General features: G+C 48.3%; 1 protein-coding gene across 1 annotated transcript; it reads right to left on the bottom strand.

The window, feature by feature from the left end:
- Positions 1-1,137: 1,137 nt before the first annotated feature.
- Positions 1,138-16,898, bottom strand: DIPK2B (divergent protein kinase domain 2B). The gene is made up of 5 exons (XM_005526513.3): positions 16,530-16,898; positions 11,550-11,814; positions 5,154-5,327; positions 3,308-3,596; positions 1,138-2,130 (listed from the first exon to the last, which is right to left on the bottom strand). The coding sequence occupies exons 1-5, from the start codon at positions 16,751-16,753 to the stop codon at positions 1,790-1,792; spliced, it is 1,293 nt and encodes a 430-aa protein (XP_005526570.2). The 5' UTR covers positions 16,754-16,898; the 3' UTR covers positions 1,138-1,789.
- Between the last annotated feature and the right edge of the window lie 3,134 nt (positions 16,899-20,032).

The following is a 20,032-nucleotide window of genomic DNA, read 5'->3' as shown; positions in this document are numbered from 1 at the left end:
AAACCAGGAAAGAGAGCTGCAGCCATAGCTGAGGCTGTATATTTAGACCTCTTTGCTGTCTGACCATCTGGGCCTGCAGCTAAACTTACCTACAAATTATTTTCAATGTTTCTACATCTTGAGAGGTAAAAGGTGCACATGGTACTTAATGCCAGGAAGAAAGGCAAAATAATTGTCCCGAGTCCGATTTCCCCCATGTCAGTCCCGTGTGTGTGGGTTTGGATGCCCTACCTGTTTCATCAGCCTTCACCCACACCTGCCTGGAACCCCAGGATGCTCTGTGTGCACAGAGCCCCTCACAGCCAACACAAAACCTGGATTTGCATTCCTTCTCTGTGCAGCACAAGTCAGAACAACCACTGGCAATGCAAATGCACTCGCATCTTTTTCTGCGTTTACGTTGTGAACAAATTTTTTTGAACAATAGCTAGAAGACTCTTCCATGATGGAAATTCTTGTAGATGATCCAGAAAGCCTAGTTTCTTACTCAGCTCAGTCAAATTTGCTCTGTGACTCCTGCATGCCTAGATCCCAGGAGAAAGCCCCAAACTCAGGTGACATCTGCCTGACCCCTACACATCAGGGAAGGTTTGGTGTGGGCTTCTGACACCTTACAGGGAGCTCACATGAGGGGGACATAGAGATTCTGGGTGAGAGAAGTTGTGTTTTGCCACTTTTGCAACCACCTTGTGCAAAATGAGGCACCTGAATCTAGCCCTGGCTTGACAGCTGCTGTCAAATGAGTTTACCACCCCAAATTCCAAGTGCCTGACTCACTACTTTGGGGACTGGCTTGCAAGTTCCTCCTCTGAAAGGCAAATGGATGAGGATGGCTGTAGCTCCTGCTGGTCAGAACTCAGATCTCCCCAGCTCTTGGGGGGTGACCCTGCACCTACACTGGAGTATTGTTTGGCAAGTCTTGTCAGGCTCATTGTAAATTAATGTCTCATCCTCTGTGCTCCTTCTGCTCTTAAGGTGATTTTCCCATCTGAATGGTTTTGTGCAAATGGTTCCTCCAATTTAGAGAGAAAAATGTGAAAATATCTGAACAGTGCCATCCCAGAGCTGGGTTTTTTTTCTCATCTTAAACCAAAGCCCTGTATCAGTGTCCAATTACTGTCCCATTGATTTGGGAAAGATTAGAAGTAAGTTTATTTGGGGATTAGAGAAATTAAGTCTCAAGAAACATGGAACCTTTGAGCTTTTTAATGCTGTTGATTGTGTCTTTCTGTTCTGTGTCATCAAAGTAATAAAAATTAAATATTTTATGAAAGTGAGCTGTGATGGGTGGTAGTACAGAACTGATCTGGTTATTCAGTTCATCTGTGATCCTTAGCACATTAAAAACAGCCACAAGGAAAGTCTTAAATGCTTCCATCCATCCATCCATCCATCCATCCCATATTATTTATATATAATCTCCATCAGAAAGAGTTTCTTGGAAATAAAGATCTTCTATCTAGCTGTTTGTGAGCATCCTGCCTTGCTTTCCAACAAATGGCATGGGAAACTCTTCCAAGGCCAAAACATGTGAATGAGATTTATTAGTCCTATGGCCCCTTGTCAGTCATGACAACGTTAACAATCCATAAACCATACATCATGTCTATATCCCATGTAAAAAATGCATCTTTGGGAGATGAATAATAAATCCCACGTGCTCTCTGCTCCCTCCTTCTACACGCCCCGGATTTAGGGCAGCTCTTTCCAGCCACCCTCCTTCCTTCTCACTTCCCGCACTGTCAGGGGGCTGTCAGTGCCCCAGCCCTTGCTGGGGACCGCTCCTGTGTCAGTATTTGTCGCTGTATCTGCAGTCAGGGTAGCGGTAGGCGAAGCGGGAGTCGCAGGACCGCAGAGGTTTCAGGATCTCTGCCAGCTCCGCCATGGCCTCGCTGGCACCGCGGTCATCGCCCAGGCCGTGGGCGCAGCGCTGCAGGAAGGCGTCGATCCTCTCCTGCATGGGGGGCTGGAATTTCCCCGCCAGGAGCTTCGGCAGAAGACCTTGACACACCAAGACGAGGCTGTGCTTCTCCCTGATGGAGTCACAGGACATGAATGAGGACTGGCAGTCCGCAGTCAGGCAGCTGAATATATCTCTGTACTCCTGCTGGCCATCGATCAGCTGGCTCCCTGTTGGGGGCAATTAATCCGCTTGTTAGGAATGCAGTAGTGAGCTCCTGGACAGTCACAGATTATCTGTATCTCTGTGTTAATGCGGGGTTTGTTACTATCTAAAGGATGTGACCACCTTTCACAAATTACTCAGTGCTGAAGCTGTGTATGAGCCAATTTTCTCGCTCCTGAAATATGTATATTTTTCTGAATGACAGAGCTCTGCAGAACTGCCTGTCAGAGGAACTGGAGACGAGTCTGTCAAGTCAAGCTGACGCAGAAAAAAATGAGAATTGGAGTACAAATCTAAAATGTGGAGTTCCTACAAAAAACTACCACAAATAGCCAGACCTGTAATTTTTTCCATGTTAACCAAAATCATTGCATTGCAACAACAGCTCATCGAGCTGGAGTCAAGTTAACAGTCATAGCTGTTGGGATAAGCAAAGGAAATCCAGTGGAAAATTTTCTGACAGCTGCTTCTGAATATTTGAGACCTACTCAGCTGAATGTGTGAGCTGAAGAAAAAACCTTTCGAAAATCTGAATATTCAAAATGAAACTGTTAAATTATTGGAAGAATAGTCTTTGCCTAGCTCTACTTGCAGGGCTAGACCAATGTAGCCTGTGAAAATTGAATAGGAACCCTTGATTTTATGTAAAAGTGAAAAAAAAGGGGGATTTTGTTATTATTGTAATAATAATAATAATAATAATAAGAAGAAGAAGAAGAAGAAGAAGAAGAAGTATTATAAATGACCATTATTAGTCAATGTGATAAATGCACATAAAGGGTCCAATTTCTCCCACTACTTAGAATTACAAAATTTCTGCTTGCAAATGTTGACACATGCGTGGCAAAAGTTTTAAAAGGAAGACTTCAAAAGAGAGCAGCCAGCACACCGTGCACACTGAAAGCTGCTGCCAGCCACAGAGTGGGCACCAAACCACGGACCACACAAACAAAACACCCGTCGCCTTCCCGACTCAGAGCCAGGATGGCAGGAGCTGCTGATGGTACATCTCTCCATGAACTTCTCATTATTTAATTTAGTAAGTGGTGTTTGGTTAATTAAAAAAAAAAAAAAAAAAAAAAAAGGCAGCAGTAGAGCCAAGGGTAGAAGGGGAAGGATTTGTCTGCCCTGCCTCCCGAGCCCTCCCGTGACAGATGCGCAGCCACGGGGCCCGCTGAGTACCTTCCTCCTTGTCGATGATGCCCATGGTGCTGGCATCCCGGATGAACAGATGCCCGTTGCTGAACACGCCGAAAGTGCCAGCGTCCACGTGGGTGAAGTAGAAGAAGTAGTTGAGGTCGTTGGTGGCCATGGAGCGCAGCACGGCCAGGAGCTGCAGGGCCAGGTCTGTGGCCACCTCGGGGGCCGCGCCGAAGAAGTCGCGCAGGGGCCGGGTGCTGGCGCTGACCACCAGGCGCCCACAGGAGCCCAGGTACCGCGGGAAGGGCCAGCCCTCCACGTCAGGGAAGATCTGTGGGGAAGAGCAGGAACTGGGGGATTACCCCAGCCCTCTGCCCATGGACCCACCTCTCTCTCAGAGAGCCCTTTCTGGCTCCAAGCAGCAGGGTTGTGTTGTGGTTTCTAAGTCAGCCTGCAACCCTTCCTTGCCCCATCCAGCCCTGGCAGCTGGGAAAGGTACCTACTCCCCATCCTGGAGGAGTTAGGATGCTTTTTTGTTCTCACCATCCTTTTGTGTAATGAAGGAAGAATCTGGTATTTTGAGACTTACTCTGTAAGAGAGACTAACTGGAAAGTCCAGGATAATAATAGTTTTCAGATTCATGAAAATTTTAGCCACAGAACAGCTAATTTTAGGTGTCTTTGACGGGTCCCTCATGAGCACTGAACAGATGAAGTCACAGCTTGGAGTTGAGGTAGGGCTAAAGCAGTTTTTGCTAATTGGTGAGAACTGCCAGGCTCATTTGTAAGAGACTTTGCAGTCTCAGGAACAGAAGTGGTGGGTGTTTCCTCCAGTGGAGACACCTGGGCTGGGCTCCCTGCATCCCTGCAGCACAGTTATCCCAGGAGGAAACCAAAATGTGTGACTGCTGAGCACAAAGCTTTCTGTCATTTGCATTAAAACTCATCCATGTCCCCAGCACCTCAGACCCTGACAAGCCATTATGAACCCATCCAGTTTCATGTTTAAGGTTATTTCTCCCTTGTGCTGTGAATAATCTAGCCTTTTCTCTTTGGCATTTTTTTCTCATTTCTTCAAGTTGTATTCCCACATCTCCAGAGTGCTAAAGGCCACAGCTTCATGTCCCAGTGACCCATAACTGGGCCATAAATGACCCCCAGGAGCCTCCCAGAGCACGAGCACCATTCCCCCTCCCTGGGACCATGCAGAGCCCTGCGAGTTGCTGAGTCCAGCGGTGGCCTGGGGCCAGGGATGGATGATGCTGCCACTGCTGTTTTTTCTTCATGGAATCATGAGGAGTTGCAAGGACCAGCAGTGAGGACTAAAGGTGGGATGGGGAAAGGTGAGGATTCTGCCTTGGAAACAGGGAAAGAGAGGAGCTGCATGCCAGACAGGTCAGAAGGGGTCCAGGGGAAGGGTGTGAGGCCTCCCAGATCACTGCCTTGAAACCCTGAGTTTTGAAACCCAGAGCCAGTTACCAGTGGCATGTGAACGGAAAACACAACACTGGCATGTGGAGCATGGGAAATGATGCTCTTTCTCTTTCAGAAACAGGCCATGATTTTATGTAATGCATTAGCAATGCAAACCCAACTCTTTGAAGTACTGGGGATGTGTAAAACCCTGGATTACACTGTTCTCTAGTGCAATAATGCACCTGAGGTCCCCCATCTCTCCCCAGCCTCACAGACTGATGCAGGGAGCACCTCATGAGTCTGCCTGGCTTCAGCCACCCAACCCCATAGAAGAAATGTGCCTTTTGAAGGCCAGGGAGCTGCCAAAGGGCTGGGACTCCTCTGCACCTGAGGCCGACACACATCTCGTGCGAGGGTTTGCTCGTGAGGGGTTGTGGGGTGGTGTTTCAATCTGGGGCAGGGTGGCACGTACCTGTAAGAGGATGGGGTGTGAGTTCACTGCCAGGGTGTACAGCAGGCGCAGCTTGTCCCGGTCCGTGAGGTGATCCATGTAGATGCTGCCGGCGTCTGGCACCTCCGCGTAGCGCCGCACGATCCTGTCCAGGAGGCGCTGGGATGGGCAGCGCAGCATCGGGCTAGACAGGCCCTGTGAGAGGGGGAAAACTAGGCAGGGAAGTCTAATTCCAGCCTGAGACATTGCCCAGGCAGTGCCTGGATCATGCTGGGGGTACACATGCACCTCTGTGCCCTGCCCACTGTGCCTGTGCTTGTTGTGACACAGCTCTGAAGGATATGGGCATGCAGGGCATCTCACCCTTCCCAGACCTGTGCCATCCAAAAATGCCACTTCCCAGCTTAGGCTTCAAGAATGTCCCCCATTCCTGGGCACTGCAAACCTCACATTCCCCCAATTGCACAGTACCACATCTCTCCACACCATGGGACTCTTCCCTCTGGCTGGGCTTACAGGCATTCCTGGTGGAGGCCCTCCAGTTGTTAGGACAGTGAGTCACTTCCCTTGTTAAATAATCTTCAGATCATTTCGTTATTTGCTTAACCTGAGAGCAGCTTTCTTGGAAAAACTATTTGCTAAGGTCAGTAAACATGCTTTAAAAATGTAAATAAACATTGTGTGTGAATATAAGCACAGGATATGTTCTCTCTGATAAACTCATGCATTAACTATCAAAACCAAATAGCCTGTGTGTATTTTTTGTAAATACCAGCAACAAATAGAGAACTGTTGGGCTAATGGAGTCAATTATCACCTGTATTTCACCCTTCAGATTTGGAGGTTTGGCTTGTAAAATTGCATGAGCAATCTATGGCTGGGATAAATGGCATAGAAAAGTATACCTTCATAGTCAAAAATAGTCTTTTTTTATTTTTCAGTTAGTCTTCCTTAGTAGCCAAGGAGAGTTTATAGATGGAGGGTTGCCCACAGTAGCCCAGAAGCACCGCCCTGCCATGCCTCTGCTGGGGAAGAGAGTCAGGTTTTTTAGGTCTCTTTATTAAAAATGATCCCAGTAGCCAAATTTGAGTTTTGGGGTTTTGTTTATAATTTGATGGCTGGGAGATTTGCTTCAGAGGACAGGGAGGTAGAGCTCACGTTGCTCCCTGCCATCTTTCATGCTGAGAGCAAAGATGTGACCCAGCATCTCCCCGGGTCATTTGGTAACTCTGAGGTAGGTTCTTCTCAGCCCCTCCTGTGCGAGCTGTTCATTTGGCATAAAACACCGAATCACCCAGCCGCGAGAAAGAAATAAAGGAACATGGAAAGGATGAGTAGGACACTTTTGCAGTTGGAGGAGGAAAGTGGGGACTAGATGTCCCATGTCTCTTCGTCTGCATCCCTGTTGGCCTTGGTGAGATTCCAGCCACTGCCTCTTTGGTCATCAGTCGTACAAAACAAGTCCAAAATGCCAATAGCTGATGAAAACTTCATGAGAAACTCAACCACAACTGAAGCCTTGTTTCACAAAAACCAAAATACCTTTCTTCCCAAAAAGAATAAAACATTTGTCAAAAATAATTCTACTCAGTTCCTGATGCAAGTCTTCATACACTCCTCTCCTCTGATGTCACCTTATCAGGAAAATATTTTCTCAATTAATTGTCTAAAACCATAGAAGGGGTGCAGGGGGAGGGAAGGTTATGGACTTCTGTCTGCAGCACTTGCAGGAACATTGTGGCCGACCCTGTCATTTTCCGTTTGGAGGAGAAGTGATAAAAAATGAGCAGAACAGAGCTGTGTTAAGTAAGAGATAAACGGTGGAGAAAGTCTCTTGCAGCTCCGTGTGTGTGTGCAAATATTTGCAGCCAAAGTTAGAAAGGCTTGCTGCTTCCAGGAGTCAGCAATGCAAAAGCTGAGACCCTGAAGAGTACGCAGTAGGACCACAAATCACGGTGGCAGAGAAGGCATGGACAGTGTAATTAGGTTTTTTCTGAGGTCAGAGCTCATCTTCTTAACAAAAACGTGGCACACGCTGCCCGTGGTGCTCATGGCTGCTGGTTTCCTGAGGAACAGTTTCAGCGGAGGTGTGGGAGCAGAGGAGCAGGGCTGGGTGCTGACAACTTTGCATCAAACATTGGTGCAGCTTCCTACAGTTTAATGAACCCCTGACCCACAAAAACTGGGCAATGGGGCCTTTTGATTTCAGCAGAGATAGTCAACAGCATAAAGCTCAGCACCTGCTTGATTGTTTCAGTGTAGAGGGATCTCACCTTCCTGCAGACTGATGGAAACATCTCTACAGTGGAAAAGGAGCTGGAGTTGTAAAACTGTCAGACAAAAATTGCCAATCAATGAAAAATGTGAAGAACACATACTTGAAACACTGGAGATATAGATTTATCTGAGAATATCTTAAGTCCTTTGCAGTGACTTATCACCCCAGAGAATAAGACCTGACAGACAGCCTGATGTATTGTTTGTGATCGATATGGAAAGCTTCTTATTTACTTCAATTGAACACCCACATTTCTATATCTGATAGTGAGTAGTTCCTGCAAAGCCTACCTGCACTCAGCTGTGAGTTTTTAACTCCTGTTACATAGTGCAGGATGAATTTTAAACTCTGTGAGTTCATGTGTATGCATACGTAGCACAGACACAGCCAGAATTCACTTGGATGTAAAGACAACTTGTGGAAGACAGCTTCTTTCTCTGTTTTCTTTTCAGCCAGCCCAACAGGGGATGTCCCAGACCAGGAGCACAGTTGCCTCCTTCCCCATGAGCCACTACCAGCCACTGGGTCCAGCTTCACCAAACTACCAGGTTTAGGATGGGTTCCAGGAGGAAACACTTGGATGTAGGTGTCAAACCACCTACAACTCCTGGCAATGTGAATCCAAGGGTTTCCTTAAATCCCAAAAGAAAGAGGGTGAGAATGCCCTGAGAAACTCATCCCCACTGCCAGCAGGTTTATGGAAGTCTCTGATGATGAGGTACTGGGTCAAAGAGGTGGCAGGTCCAGGAGGTGGCTCTGGAAGCCCCATAGTGCCCATCCGTCCTAGGATGGACAACTGGACATGTGAATGAGCTGCTGCCCCTGTGTAGCAAGAAGAGATGTGGACTGGACTCAGAGGTCACATAACTGGGGTGCCAGTGCATCTGCTGTGGGCAGGACGAGGTGCTGGGCAGTAGTTCTGATCAGGAGCTGCTGGGCAGTAGTTTCTGGTCAGCAGCTGCTGGTCAGTAGTCTCAAGCAGTGCGACCTGGAGAGAAGGTCTGCAAATTCTGGATTTTCACCTTGGTACTGCTTTCCTCTGTCTGCCTTTAGCATTTTCCAGGCTGTGCTTTGTAGGCAGGGCTGTAAAGTTTCCCTGTGGGTGATCTGTAATGAAACCAACCTGCTTTGTTGCCCCTCCAGCAGGAAAGCACCCAGAGTGGTTTGAGGTGATGAGCTCCTGGGTGAAGCAGCAAGTGTCTGAGGCTGCCGTGCAGGCTGAGCCCCAGCTAAATCCTGCTCATCTCTGAGGCAGGCTAGATTTTAAGACTGAAGACTTTGCTGCATCCAATAGAGATTTTCCTTGTGGCTGGTGAAATAATCGCCCTGGCAGGCGGCTCAGCTGATGGCTGGGTCAGGCAGGGCAGGCGGCGTAAAGTGGAAAAACATTACTTCATGGTCTGTCATTTTGATTCAAACACGTTGCAGTTTGTTGCAATGCTCTGTCTATCAGACAAAATTACCTGGGCCCATTAGCTTTCCCCAGTGCTGCTATACAGGATAAACTGCAGGGAAGGGAGAGCAAAGCACTGCTGTGTGACTGCTGCTCTGCGAAACAGGGTGGGCATCGTGTCAGGCCTTGAGAGAGGTGTGTTGTTAACACCTCAGAGAAGAGGGAAGCAGGAAAATAGAGCCATAAGAGCAGTTCTTTAGATAAGTGTTTGCAGAGACATAGGGCACCCCCAAAAACCCCTCTCCAGTGGCTCATGCTGGATTATCCAGCCCAGCTGAGGGCTGGGCTGGGTGCAGGCAGAGGTGCTGCTTCCCAGAGGGAGAAGGGCAGGTGGGATGGCCAGGGAGGAAGGGGATCCCCATCTCTGTGGGTCTGGGTGGACTGGGGAGGTCAGACTGTAACCTGTGATGGCCCACACAGCGGGGCTGGCATGGGGTCTCACACACAGACTCACACACACACTGTGACTGAAATGTTGTTGCCACTGGCTGGTTTTCAATTAAGACCACAAGCCATTTTGCATTGCACTTGCCTGATCTTAAAAAGTGATTGCTGCTGAAATTTGGTGGTCGGGAAGTAGGTCCCAGGGTCTCTGGATCACTATGTTTCTCTGTGTATGCAAATCTATACGCTGTTAGAAAGGATTTAAATTCCAATTTTTGTTTCTCTGATTGATTTACAGAACCAAAGGACCATGAAAACATGAGCATAGCAATCCTGAGGCTGATGTACAAATGTCTGGGCCTCCCTGCAGCCTCCCATGCCCTTTCCAACTAAAAAGCTGCAGGGGTTGATGAAATGTCCCAGGGAGTTTGTCACCGGGCACGTCCCCCCAGGCTGGCCCTGAGCTCACATCAGAGGTGCCCTGGAGCTGGCATCAGCTCAGCTGCTGTTCACAGGGAAATTCCTGGGAGAAATTGGATAGGTGCAAAGCCAGGGTGCCCCAGCCAGGGTCTCTGCGTGGTGCTGTGTGTGCACATGTGCATCCATAAATGTGTGTGTGCCTGTGTGTGCAACCCAGCCAGCTCAGCTGGCATTTTCAGACTCCGAGAGGACAGGGTAGGGAAAACTGTAGCACATGAAGAGCCTTTTAAGGAGAAGGATTTGGGCTCAGCTGATGATTTAGCTTTGCAGCAGGTCTGAGATACCACAGAGCCACATTTCTCCAGTTACTTTTTCACCCAGCTCAGCAAATGGAAGCTTTAAGCTCTCTATTCTTTCCCTTTCTCTCAGCACTTCTGGGGAGAGGGGAAACAGCACAGTTTGGAACAAACACCTGGGACACTCCAGCAAGGCTGGGGGACCTGGCAGCCCAACTCACCCTCCTGCAGGTCCCTGTAGTGCTGCCTGGGGGGACAGCGGTGGCCAGCAGGTGCCTGGGCAGCTAAGGGGTTGTCCCTGCACACAAACTCAGGTGAGGGATGCTCTGAGTGGAAGTGATGCACTGTCCTCTCTCTCTAGTGCCTCTCCCGAGGTTACTACACAAAATACAGTATAGCTTTGCCTCAGAAATCTTTTCCCTGTCAGGCATGTGCCACCTAGAAGGGTACTGACTTCAGGGTGACCTGCTGTGCTGGACTGTCAGTGATTTGGGTGAGTCCTTTTTGGTGCAGTCCAGGCATAACCCCAGTGTATCCCTCCCTCTCTCTCCCCAGGTGTGCTGCTCCCCAGGGTAACAGGAGAGGAAGAACTAAAGCAGCATAGCTTTAGCACTCACCAAAGCTGAGTGGATGCAGCAAGCAGCAAAAAAAAGAAGTCACTTTTTCATAGTCACTTCTCTCTTGGAATGGGAAGAAGTACTGGAATAATCCTCTCTCAGGGTCAGTGTATATCCAACCCCACCCTGGCCCCTGCTTCTTTCCAGTGGTTATTGCAATGTTTTACTGTTCTTTGGGTGGGGTGAGGGGGATGTCCTATTCCATCTGCCTGGTGGTGGTGACCCACACTCACCATGCTCCTGTCCTGGCTTCACCTGTGACACCCCAGGACTGTGGGAGAAAGGGCAATGTGCTTCTCTGTGCCTGAGGTCATTTGCTATGGATGGCAGGAGAATGAGTAATCGAGGCTTTGGCTCTGACTGCCCATGCCCCTCATCCTGCCAGCCAGAAGCAAGAGAGACCCACACTGACTTGGCCCCTGACCCAAAGTAAAATCGCTTTCAAGACACTGGCTGCCCTTTTGGGTACAACTTTATGATAATAAAAAAAAAACCAAGATCCCACAATGCTGAGACATGATGGAAAACTAGAAAAAAAAAGGCTGGGGCAGCAGTCTCCCCACTGGAGCTGTTACCACATTTGTGTGCACAGCCTGATGCTATCTCCATGCCTGAAGTCACCTGATGCTGTGGCTTTCCACACGACTTCAGCTTCAGCCTGCACAAGGAGCCAGGAGCTGGTGCTCTCCTCTCTGGGGCCAAGCCCATCCCAGGGAGGGCTTGGCCTTCAACCATGGCACTTTTCTTCCCACCAGGACATAATTTTGCCTCTCCCTTTTGGCACGTGGGCTTGGCTGGGAGTACGCAAGGCTATCTCCACTGACCAGCCACCACCCAGTCTCACTCTCCAGCCAGCAAGTTGCAGCCATATCCCCACAAGACCCTTTTCACACCCCTAAACCGCACAGGACTTGCCCTCCCCCGTGCTCCCCGAGCTGTGGTGGGGCACTGGAGCCACAGGACACAGACCTGGACCAGATCGGGCGTCAGGCGCTTGGCCCGCAGCCACTTCTGGAAGCGCTGGGTGCGGCGCAGGGCGTGCTCCAGGCTGCAGGTCTTGGTCTTGAGCAGGGAGGTGCAGATGCGCTTGTCCGCCCGGTCATGCTGGTACTTGGAGGTCAGCCGGGTGATGTCCACCAGCCGCCAGCTCTTGGCATCGTCGGTGTAGTTTCCTGAGTAGCTGAGCAGGGAGCTGGGGGGCAGCTTTAAATGAGAAGAAAGCCAGGTGTCAAACCTGCCAAACCAAAACGAGAGCCCCACGGAGAGCGGGTTAACAGCCACACGGACACCCGCGCAGTGCCCGCCCCGCTGAGCTGCTCCAGGCCGGCCCCTGGGGCTCCCTGCCATCGCCTGGCAAAGGCCAAGTCACCCTGGCTGGATGGGCCCAGGTACCAGGGTGAGGTGAGCAGGCTGAAACCATCAGCTAAGGAAATGTGTTTTGGTAAAAAAAGTCCTTCTTTGCTTCCCACTAATACCATCCCTTGTCATGAATGCTGCCATGGAGTGAAGGGTAAAACACTCAAACAGGCTCTTTTGGGTAGAGGGAGGGAGGAAAGGGAGAGGGTTACAAGGTTCTGGCTCATGAATAATTCCTGGTGTTCTTAAATTTTCCTATTTCTAGAGAAAGGGTCCCAAAAAATGACTACTTGACACTTTAAAGGTCCCTCCTGATATTAAAACCTCCTGACTACAAATGTTATTTGGGAATATCGAAATGACCTCTTGTTTGGAGGAGGTGGCTTTTGTCAGTGCAGGGGTCTACCTGTCTCCCCCAGCATCCCTGACTGTATTTCAGTAGTTGGGATGAGTGACCTCCCCGAGAGCAGCAGAGTTTGGGGTGTGATGGGGGGACGGGGTGTGTGTGCCCTGGGCGTGCAGCGCCTCTGTAGCCATGGAGATCTTGCACTAATTTGCTCCCCCTACACAGGCACAGGAGGGGAGCATATGGGCTGGGTAATTAGGTAATTTTTTTTTTGTTTCAGCAGCCCCCTCAGCCCTGCCCACACGCGCGTCGCACATGCCGGAGCTGAGGAGCGCGGAGCCTGTTCTGGGAGGGTGTCTGTAACCTGCTCTTGGAACATGGCCCAACTCTGACCTTTGGTTTGCCCAATGTCCTGCCCTCGCTGCCTCTGAACTCTCCTGCCCTGAGCTCCTTGTCCAAGTGTGTAAGAAAGCACGTCCTAATTTAATCTCACCGTAAATTAAAGCCGATAGCTCAGAAGTGAAACAGGAGAGGTAAGAGGTTCCCTGAAGGATTAGCCTAGCTGGAGTTTCAGACAGCTTACAAGATATTAACAAGTCTGAAAGCTGAAGCTGGTCTTTCCTTTCAAATTCCATTTGGGAAATTGGCACAGAGAAATTTCGGGAGGATAAGTTTTCTATGATTTCAGGCTGACTCAATGACACGAGCCACCATCTGTAGAGACTGATCAGACGATCCCTCCTGCAGGCAGCACCCCACTCCCTTTCCCCACCACAGACCCCCGTGCAGCTGAGGTCTGGGGCAGGCATTGGTGCTCAGGATGGGTGAAACCCTGGTGCTTCCACTGCTTTGGCATGTGCCTCCTTCCAAAAATTTACCATGGAGGCTGACCAGAAGTGGGGGAGCCTTGTGTGAACAGGTTGGTGGATTCCAGCATTTCAGCATGTTTGGGCATTTTGCCTGATATGAAATTGAAGATTCCCTACAATTAAGGCACCTGACACAAACACTTTGTTTGGGTTTGGGTTTTTTGTTTTGGTGAGTTTTTTTTTTTGTTTTGTTTCTTTGGTCTGGTTTTGAGCTAGGATTAAAGAAAAGAGAATAACTGCTGTGCCTCATTGTGACTGCTGTCCATCAGGAGCCCTCCCAGTGCCTAATCTGCAAATTGGGCAAAGCATGCCAGGCATGTCCTGGGAAGAGATGGCTCTGGACTGGGTTTTTCTTTCTTTCTTTTTTTTTAAGTTAAGCACAAATGTGCCTTGTGACTTGACTCAAGCTTGTGTGTTCAGTGGAGCTCACCAGAGAGCAGGAAAGCGCCGCCTCCCGCGTGCAAGCAGCACATGGATGTGTGAAATACAGGGCTGAGCATTAATTTGAGTGATGGAGTGATTCTCTCTGCAGAGCTCTGTGGGGAGAGCCACCCTGGCCTGGGAACCCAGCATGGGCTGCAGCAATTCTGTATCTGGCATCATTTCTGAGCAGCACAGTGCTGGCCTGGCACATTTGCTGGATACTTTCAAGATTCATCATCAAGTTGTGCTGTAACAACTCCCCCTCCTACGGAACTTTTTAGCTAAGGGCCTGCAAATGCTCTAAGACCTTCAGTAAGATCTATGTGAATAAGTGAGTCACAGATTTTAGACCAACCTAGAACTAAATGCTGAAGAAACCCAAACTTATTTCTTTTTTTTTTTTCCTGAATTAAATGAAGTATTTTGTTTCAGCCAAAATAATTTTGTTTGCATTTGAAATTTCACATTTTTAAAAAAAATTAAGTAAGCTAAGTTTTAAAAAACCAAACCAAACCAAACCAAACCAAACCAAAAAAACCCAAAAAAACCAAAAAATAAGTATCCTATAAACCCCCATCTAATTGAAGCATTCCAGCTTTTTCAGTCTCCTTTCCTATTATTTTTGGACAAAGCTCAGGACCAGCATTGGCACAAGTCTTTGAATAGTTTTGGTCGGCTCAGTTCTGCGGTGTTTTGAAAATCTAATATTTTACAAAAAACTTTCACCACGCTCTGCTCAGTACAGTTGGTAGACAGGCTTGGTATTCTCATTTACAGATGGATAAAGTTGGGCAAAGATAAGGGAAGTATGGAACATTAGAGCACAAGATGAGTCACCAGCCGTTCTGGGAACAAAACCCACATCTTCTCACTGTGAATGCATGTCAGAGCTCCCAGAAATGATGGAGAATTAATGAAGCATGTTCTAATGTGAATTAACACAGAGAAGCCCAAGTGCCATCCACCTTTGCAAGCATGTGAAAAGGTACGTGAGGGTGGATCAAAGAGCGTAAGCACCACTGAAATTTCCCTAGTTTAAGCTCCCACTTGCCAAAAAATAATCCCAGTTTTTCAAGAAATCAAGTGGGAGAACAAGTTTTACCAATGCAAAGGAAAGCCCGAAGATGAGTGACTGCTCAGGAGAACATTTTTAAGTTCCCCTTCCCAAAGAGCTCGGAGCAGAACTTCACGTTATCACTTATGTGTGGGAAGCCAACTGCAGGCTGGTGGGAGAGAAAAAGAAGTGTCTGGCTTGGGGAGCCCCTCTGTTTCCCCTGAGGCAGAAGTATTGGGCTCCCACAGGTTTGTGGCTCTGCACCCCTGGTCCCCAGTGGGGCTGTCTGCACACCACGCACCCCGTTCCTGCTGTGCCCCGGAGGAAAGCCAGCGCGGGCAATCCTGCCTTGGCTCACGTAGCACCTCTCCCCCACAGCCAGAGCACTGTGCAGCTGGAACCCCACAGCCACAGGCAGTTCTGCTGTTTTTGGCAGGGCTGAGGGAACCTGCATGGCCCCAGCCTCCCCACTGGCCAGGTGGGAGTAACCAAAAGGCTTTGTACCTGGCAGCAGGACCCTAAAAACCCTGCACAGGTGAGCAGTAAAGGAGCTGCAGCAGGTTGGGGCAGGGGGCAGGAGCCAGCTGTGCTGCCATCCTGCTGCAGGGAATAAAATGCAGGACATTTTACCCTGAATGCACCCCTGGCCCCTGCAGACCCACAGCAGCCCATCAGCCAGCTGAGCATGCTGATTACAAATTCACGCTGCATTTTGGGACAGGAATCCAGGGAGAAGCCCAGCACTCAGCCCTGTGCACCTCACGTACTGCTCGCTCTGGCACTGTGCACGTGGAAAGCCAAAGGGAGCCCTGATGTGCAACAGCGAGGAGTGCTCTGGCTCAGCAAAGCCACAAGCTGCCTTTTTCCAGCGGCAGTGGAAGGATGGATGTCTGGTATTACAAGTCCATCCCAGACAAACCATTATGGTTTTACTACACTACGTTTTATAGGATAGTTTAAGATAAAAATGGTGATTTGTCTAATACTATACTACTTACATTATAGCATTAAAAATACAATTTTACTATAATAATTTCTTCTCCCCCAGGCTTTTATATCTATAAAAGAAAGTGCATATGGCTCTATAAATCATATCAGACCCAATAAACCCTTCCTCTGCCAAGCACTGCCTTTAACTTTCTCCTCAAATACAAGTGGCAACATTTTCCCTGCTGACATCAGATACACTCTGCTTTCAGCCTAAAAATGATTGGATTGGTCTGATGACCAGTTGGACAGTGTGTGTCACATCAACAGCGAGGCAGATGCAATTTCTACCTTCAAGTTCTCACACAAATCTCCCCAAAATGTACCAGTAATTTAACCACATGCTATTTTCAAGTGTGTGGGTAACCTCATGTGCAGAAGACCTCATGCCTCAGGCAGGTTTAGATCCCTTTTGATCTTAGTTAAAATGCACGTGAAATTCTGCACATTCACGTTGTTGCACCTGGTACAAAATTATACAGCATGTTTATATGTTTGCAGTTAATATACTCTGTTGGGAGCATACAAAGCTAAACCCCTTTTGCCTTTAGTCAGTTGTTCATAATAAAATATTTCCAGTAAATCTAAACAAGCTGATTTCTTCCTTCCCTCTTCCCTTCCCCCACTGCTGCCTTGAGTTTTTTCAGAGCCACTCTCTAGGCAGAAATTTGTTCCTTTTACTCCTGCTTTCAAGTTATAGTTCAGGGCTGAAGTCTGATCATGTTTGCATGATTTAAGAGAAAAGAGACAATGCATCAGCTTACAGGCATTAATTAAAACACTAAGTGCTGTAATGGCAACTGGGTGCTAAGTTGCTCTTTGCATTGTTGTTCATGAAAGTACTTGGAAATTCTAACAGGCAACTTTCAAATTACTATACACAACTTTAAAAACGACTCTGCTGATTTTCTGACCTTATCTCCTCTTTAAAGAACTTCTTGCATATGGATGTCCCAATGCAGGCGTTGCATTTATCAAGTCCCAGGAAAGTCCGGCCAAAACTGTAGCTGGGTTTGACGTGGGGCACAGACGGAGAAGCTTTTGCTGCTGTGGAAGGGTTACAGCCCAGAGCCAAAACCAGGAGCAGCATCAATGGATCTGCAACTCTGGAGCAAAGGCAGCATATCCAGCGCCCCATCTACAGTAGTGGAGAGCTCTGCTTTTTTGCAAGTTGTCCCTCTCTAGGATTTCAGTCTCTTTTTGATGACTTCAGCCTGCAGTGGTGAGCCCCGAAACACAGCAAGACACTCTGGGTGCAGGAGACACTGCTGCAGTCCCCATCCTGCCAGCTGGTCACTGGATCTATCGGCTCGAGGTTTGGGTGGGAAAGATATGCTGTAGGGTGGGGAGAAGGAAATACATGGAGGATGCAGATAACTTGGGTTGCCATGGTTATCTTTCCTTTCCTTGTTGCAGCTGCTTTGGCCCCTGCTGACCCTCCCATCAGCCGACTTGGAAAACAACACGAAGAAGTGCTCATCTGCTCTTGGTGCAGACAAATGAAGGATATCCTGTCGCTGGAGAAAAGGGCACATGTGGGATACTTAGTAAAAAAAGTGATTTGAAAGGAGTGGTAGCATGGCAGAAATGCACATTTTACCAGAAGCCAGACCTTTGGTGTTGCTTTATTCCTGGAGATTTGTGATGGTGCATGACATGACTTCTTGGATGCTCAATTTGCCCTTCTCATAAAAGCATTGGAAAGGCTGTCAGGTGGAATCATCACTGTTCTGTTTCTTGAAAAGAGCACTGTTTAGCAGTGATTGCACCACAGTGCAGACTGCCACAGAAAGCAGGATAGCCTGCAGCTTTCCCAAAACTCCCAGCTGATAGAGCAGCCTGACCTCTACGCCCCTTTTGGAAAATAAGGTTTTCAGCAAGACTTGTGTGTTTTGGAATGTCTTTTCTTGATGGTCCTGGCATTGGAAAGAAGCTAGAGAAAGTGATGGGGGTGAACTCAGGAGAATGTCAGAGGTTTCAAATAGAGATTACTGAGACCACACCAAAAGCTGTTCTTGTTAGGACAAAGACTTGGAAATTATGGAAACTGGTGGCTACCCATCCTGGCCTGGGTGCTGGGCACAGGAGATCTGGCAGGCTGCAGCTCAGGGCCAGGAAAGCACACCTTGAAGGAGCAGGTGGTACTCTGGCTGCAGGCAGTGCATGTTGCTGTGGTGGCACTGGCTGCTGTGTTTTCATTGACACAGGAGACTCTCCTGGGCTGTATCTCACCAGTGAGGAGCAGACTGAGGCTTTGGAGGCTTCTTATTCCCCCAGCTGCACTACTTGCACCAAATGGCCAAGCCATTTCCTAGAGCGTCTCTAATGGAAGAAAAGGTGCACTGTAGCCATCCTTTATTATCTTCTCTGGCGTTTAACCTGATGGGACTAAGGGATGTGAGAGACACAAGGTGTGTGTTGGGCTCTGTGACTACGCCTCACTCTCTGAAGGGGCTGCTGGGTGATCCTAACAGTGCAAGGCAACTATTTAAAGCACAGATACTCATTAGTTGTGCACTTGGGAGATCTGGGGTCTCTCATTGGCTCCACACCCTGTGGGAGTTTGTTTCATCTCCTGGTGCATCCCTATGCACAAATTGGAGATGGTGACATTTAGGGTTTGTCTAGAGGGTACAGCACTGACAGAGGAGGATAAAGAGCCCTGCTGATAAGAAAGGGGGATATAATGAACCCTGCAGAAGCTGCAAAGCAGAGGGGCTGGGCAGTGCTAATACACCAGCACACAACTCTGCATTCAGCCTTCATGCATTTGGCCTAATACTCCAATATAAAGCTCTTTGGAATATGAGTGGAAAGAGACAGAGCCAGAGCTAAACAAATATTAGCTGTGTCCCACTTCCAGAAGTTTATCCAGAAGGCCTTTTCTATTGTTGGTACATTGCTCCTCTCCCCTCTGCAGGAATCAGCCCTTGCTTACAGTTTCCTGCCAGTAGCTCTGCAAATTTGGCCATGCCCACATTGCTCCTTGCCCAGCTCTTCCCTGGATGGTACCAAAATTACACACCAGCAACCCGACTTTATCTTCGTTTTGTAATATATAAACCATGTATCATTCAGTTTCTTTACTAATTCAATTGACTTCCTTCAACCCTCTGTTGCAATTTTAAGAGCAGACACACCCAGGCTCCTGCTGCCCCAGGAAGGGGAAGGCTTCAGCCCCTGGGGGTGGTAATTGAGCCTTTCTCATGGCAAACCCCAGGGTCTGCCACAGAACCCAGTGCATGGACAGCAGGGTTTCTGTGCTATTAATGATGCCTCGGTGTCTGTGTTATTTTCTTGCACTTTTGTGTAGTTCAGGCACATGTGAAGCAATGTTTATGTCTCCCTAGGAACAGCAGGTGTAAGCACGCTTTTGTACAGTGTATTACACCTGCACTAACTTGAAGCATTATAAAAGCAAGTTTTTATTCAATGAATGGGAACTGGTCCATCATGTCCACCTCAAGCTTGCTGCTGGCATTTGCATTTACCCCCAGGGTCTGTGCTCCCTCCTTCTCTCAAACATTTCTGCTCAGGCTGGGCAGTCCCTGAGCACAGATGATGTGTGTAGGAAACATTCATTCTCACAGCACTGAAAAACCAAAGCTTAAAAATGAGTAGATGTATATCTGAACTAGCCAGAGAGGCAGGTAGGAAACCACAGCTTGGTAAGTGTTGTGAGAGGAGCTGTGCTTCTGAAAGCAGCCTCTCTTTTACTGAAGTTGTTCAGCAGGTAATGTCAAACCTGTATTTGTATTTCTTTCCTTGTGTGACATGGCACAGAGCTATTGTGGTCAGGTGGCAAACAGCCAGGTCTGCAGAAACCTTGAAGATCTGCTCCTTGGGCCAGTTCAGGGAATGGATTACTGTGGTGTCTGCTGGAATGAAGGGCTGGCCCTAACAACCTGATGGGACCTTCACAAAACTTGTAACAAGAGACTCCTCTGCAAGACCATTAACTGTGTGAGAACATGGCCCTAACAGAAAAGCCTTATTAGTATTCCAGAAGTTATAATTTCTAAAAATTTCTAAAAAGGATCAATATGAATGTACTGCCCTATTGAAGTCAGGCCCATTGCAGAAGCACTTTTGGAGTGGTTTCTACCAACAGAGGTAAAAGTTTTTATCTAGCCTCTGTTCCCTGATCCCTCCTTTCCCCACATGCCATGAGGGGTGTAGAAACACACCTGGAAGTACAGCCCTACTTCTGGTCATACCCATGTGGGCAGCAGAGCTCCTGGGTCCCAAAACCACCCAGACCCTGCAGGTTTAGGTGGGGATGGCTATAGTCTCCAACTGCTCTTGGAGGTGGGAGAGAGCCTGCCCTCCCTTGCTGTTGGCTCTGGAGGAGATGAGAACACAGGCTGATTTTTCCCAAGTATTTATGGGATGAAATACACCTTTTACTTAACCCACC

This window comes from Pseudopodoces humilis, chromosome 2 (assembly GCF_049639895.1).
Source record: "Pseudopodoces humilis isolate 2021_Gansu_Grassland_sample_001 chromosome 2, ASM4963989v1, whole genome shotgun sequence".
Lineage (NCBI taxonomy): Eukaryota > Metazoa > Chordata > Aves > Passeriformes > Paridae > Pseudopodoces > Pseudopodoces humilis.
Note: the sequence above shows the minus strand (reverse complement) of the source record. Positions and strands in the feature narration are given on the sequence as shown.

What these genes read in the sequence shown, in the direction of transcription:
- DIPK2B (XM_005526513.3), bottom strand. Translation starts at nt 16,753, where the DNA reads ATGGGGCGCTGGATATGCTGCCTTTGCTCCAGAGTTGCAGATCCATTG. An exon ending in CACACCCCATCCTCTTACAG is followed by an intron (nt 3,597 to 5,153) that starts GTACGTGCCACC and finishes TCTTCCCCACAG; the next exon opens with ATCTTCCCTGACGTGGAGGG. An exon ending in CATCATCGACAAGGAGGAAG is followed by an intron (nt 2,131 to 3,307) that starts GTACTCAGCGGG and finishes TGCCCCCAACAG; the next exon opens with GGAGCCAGCTGATCGATGGC.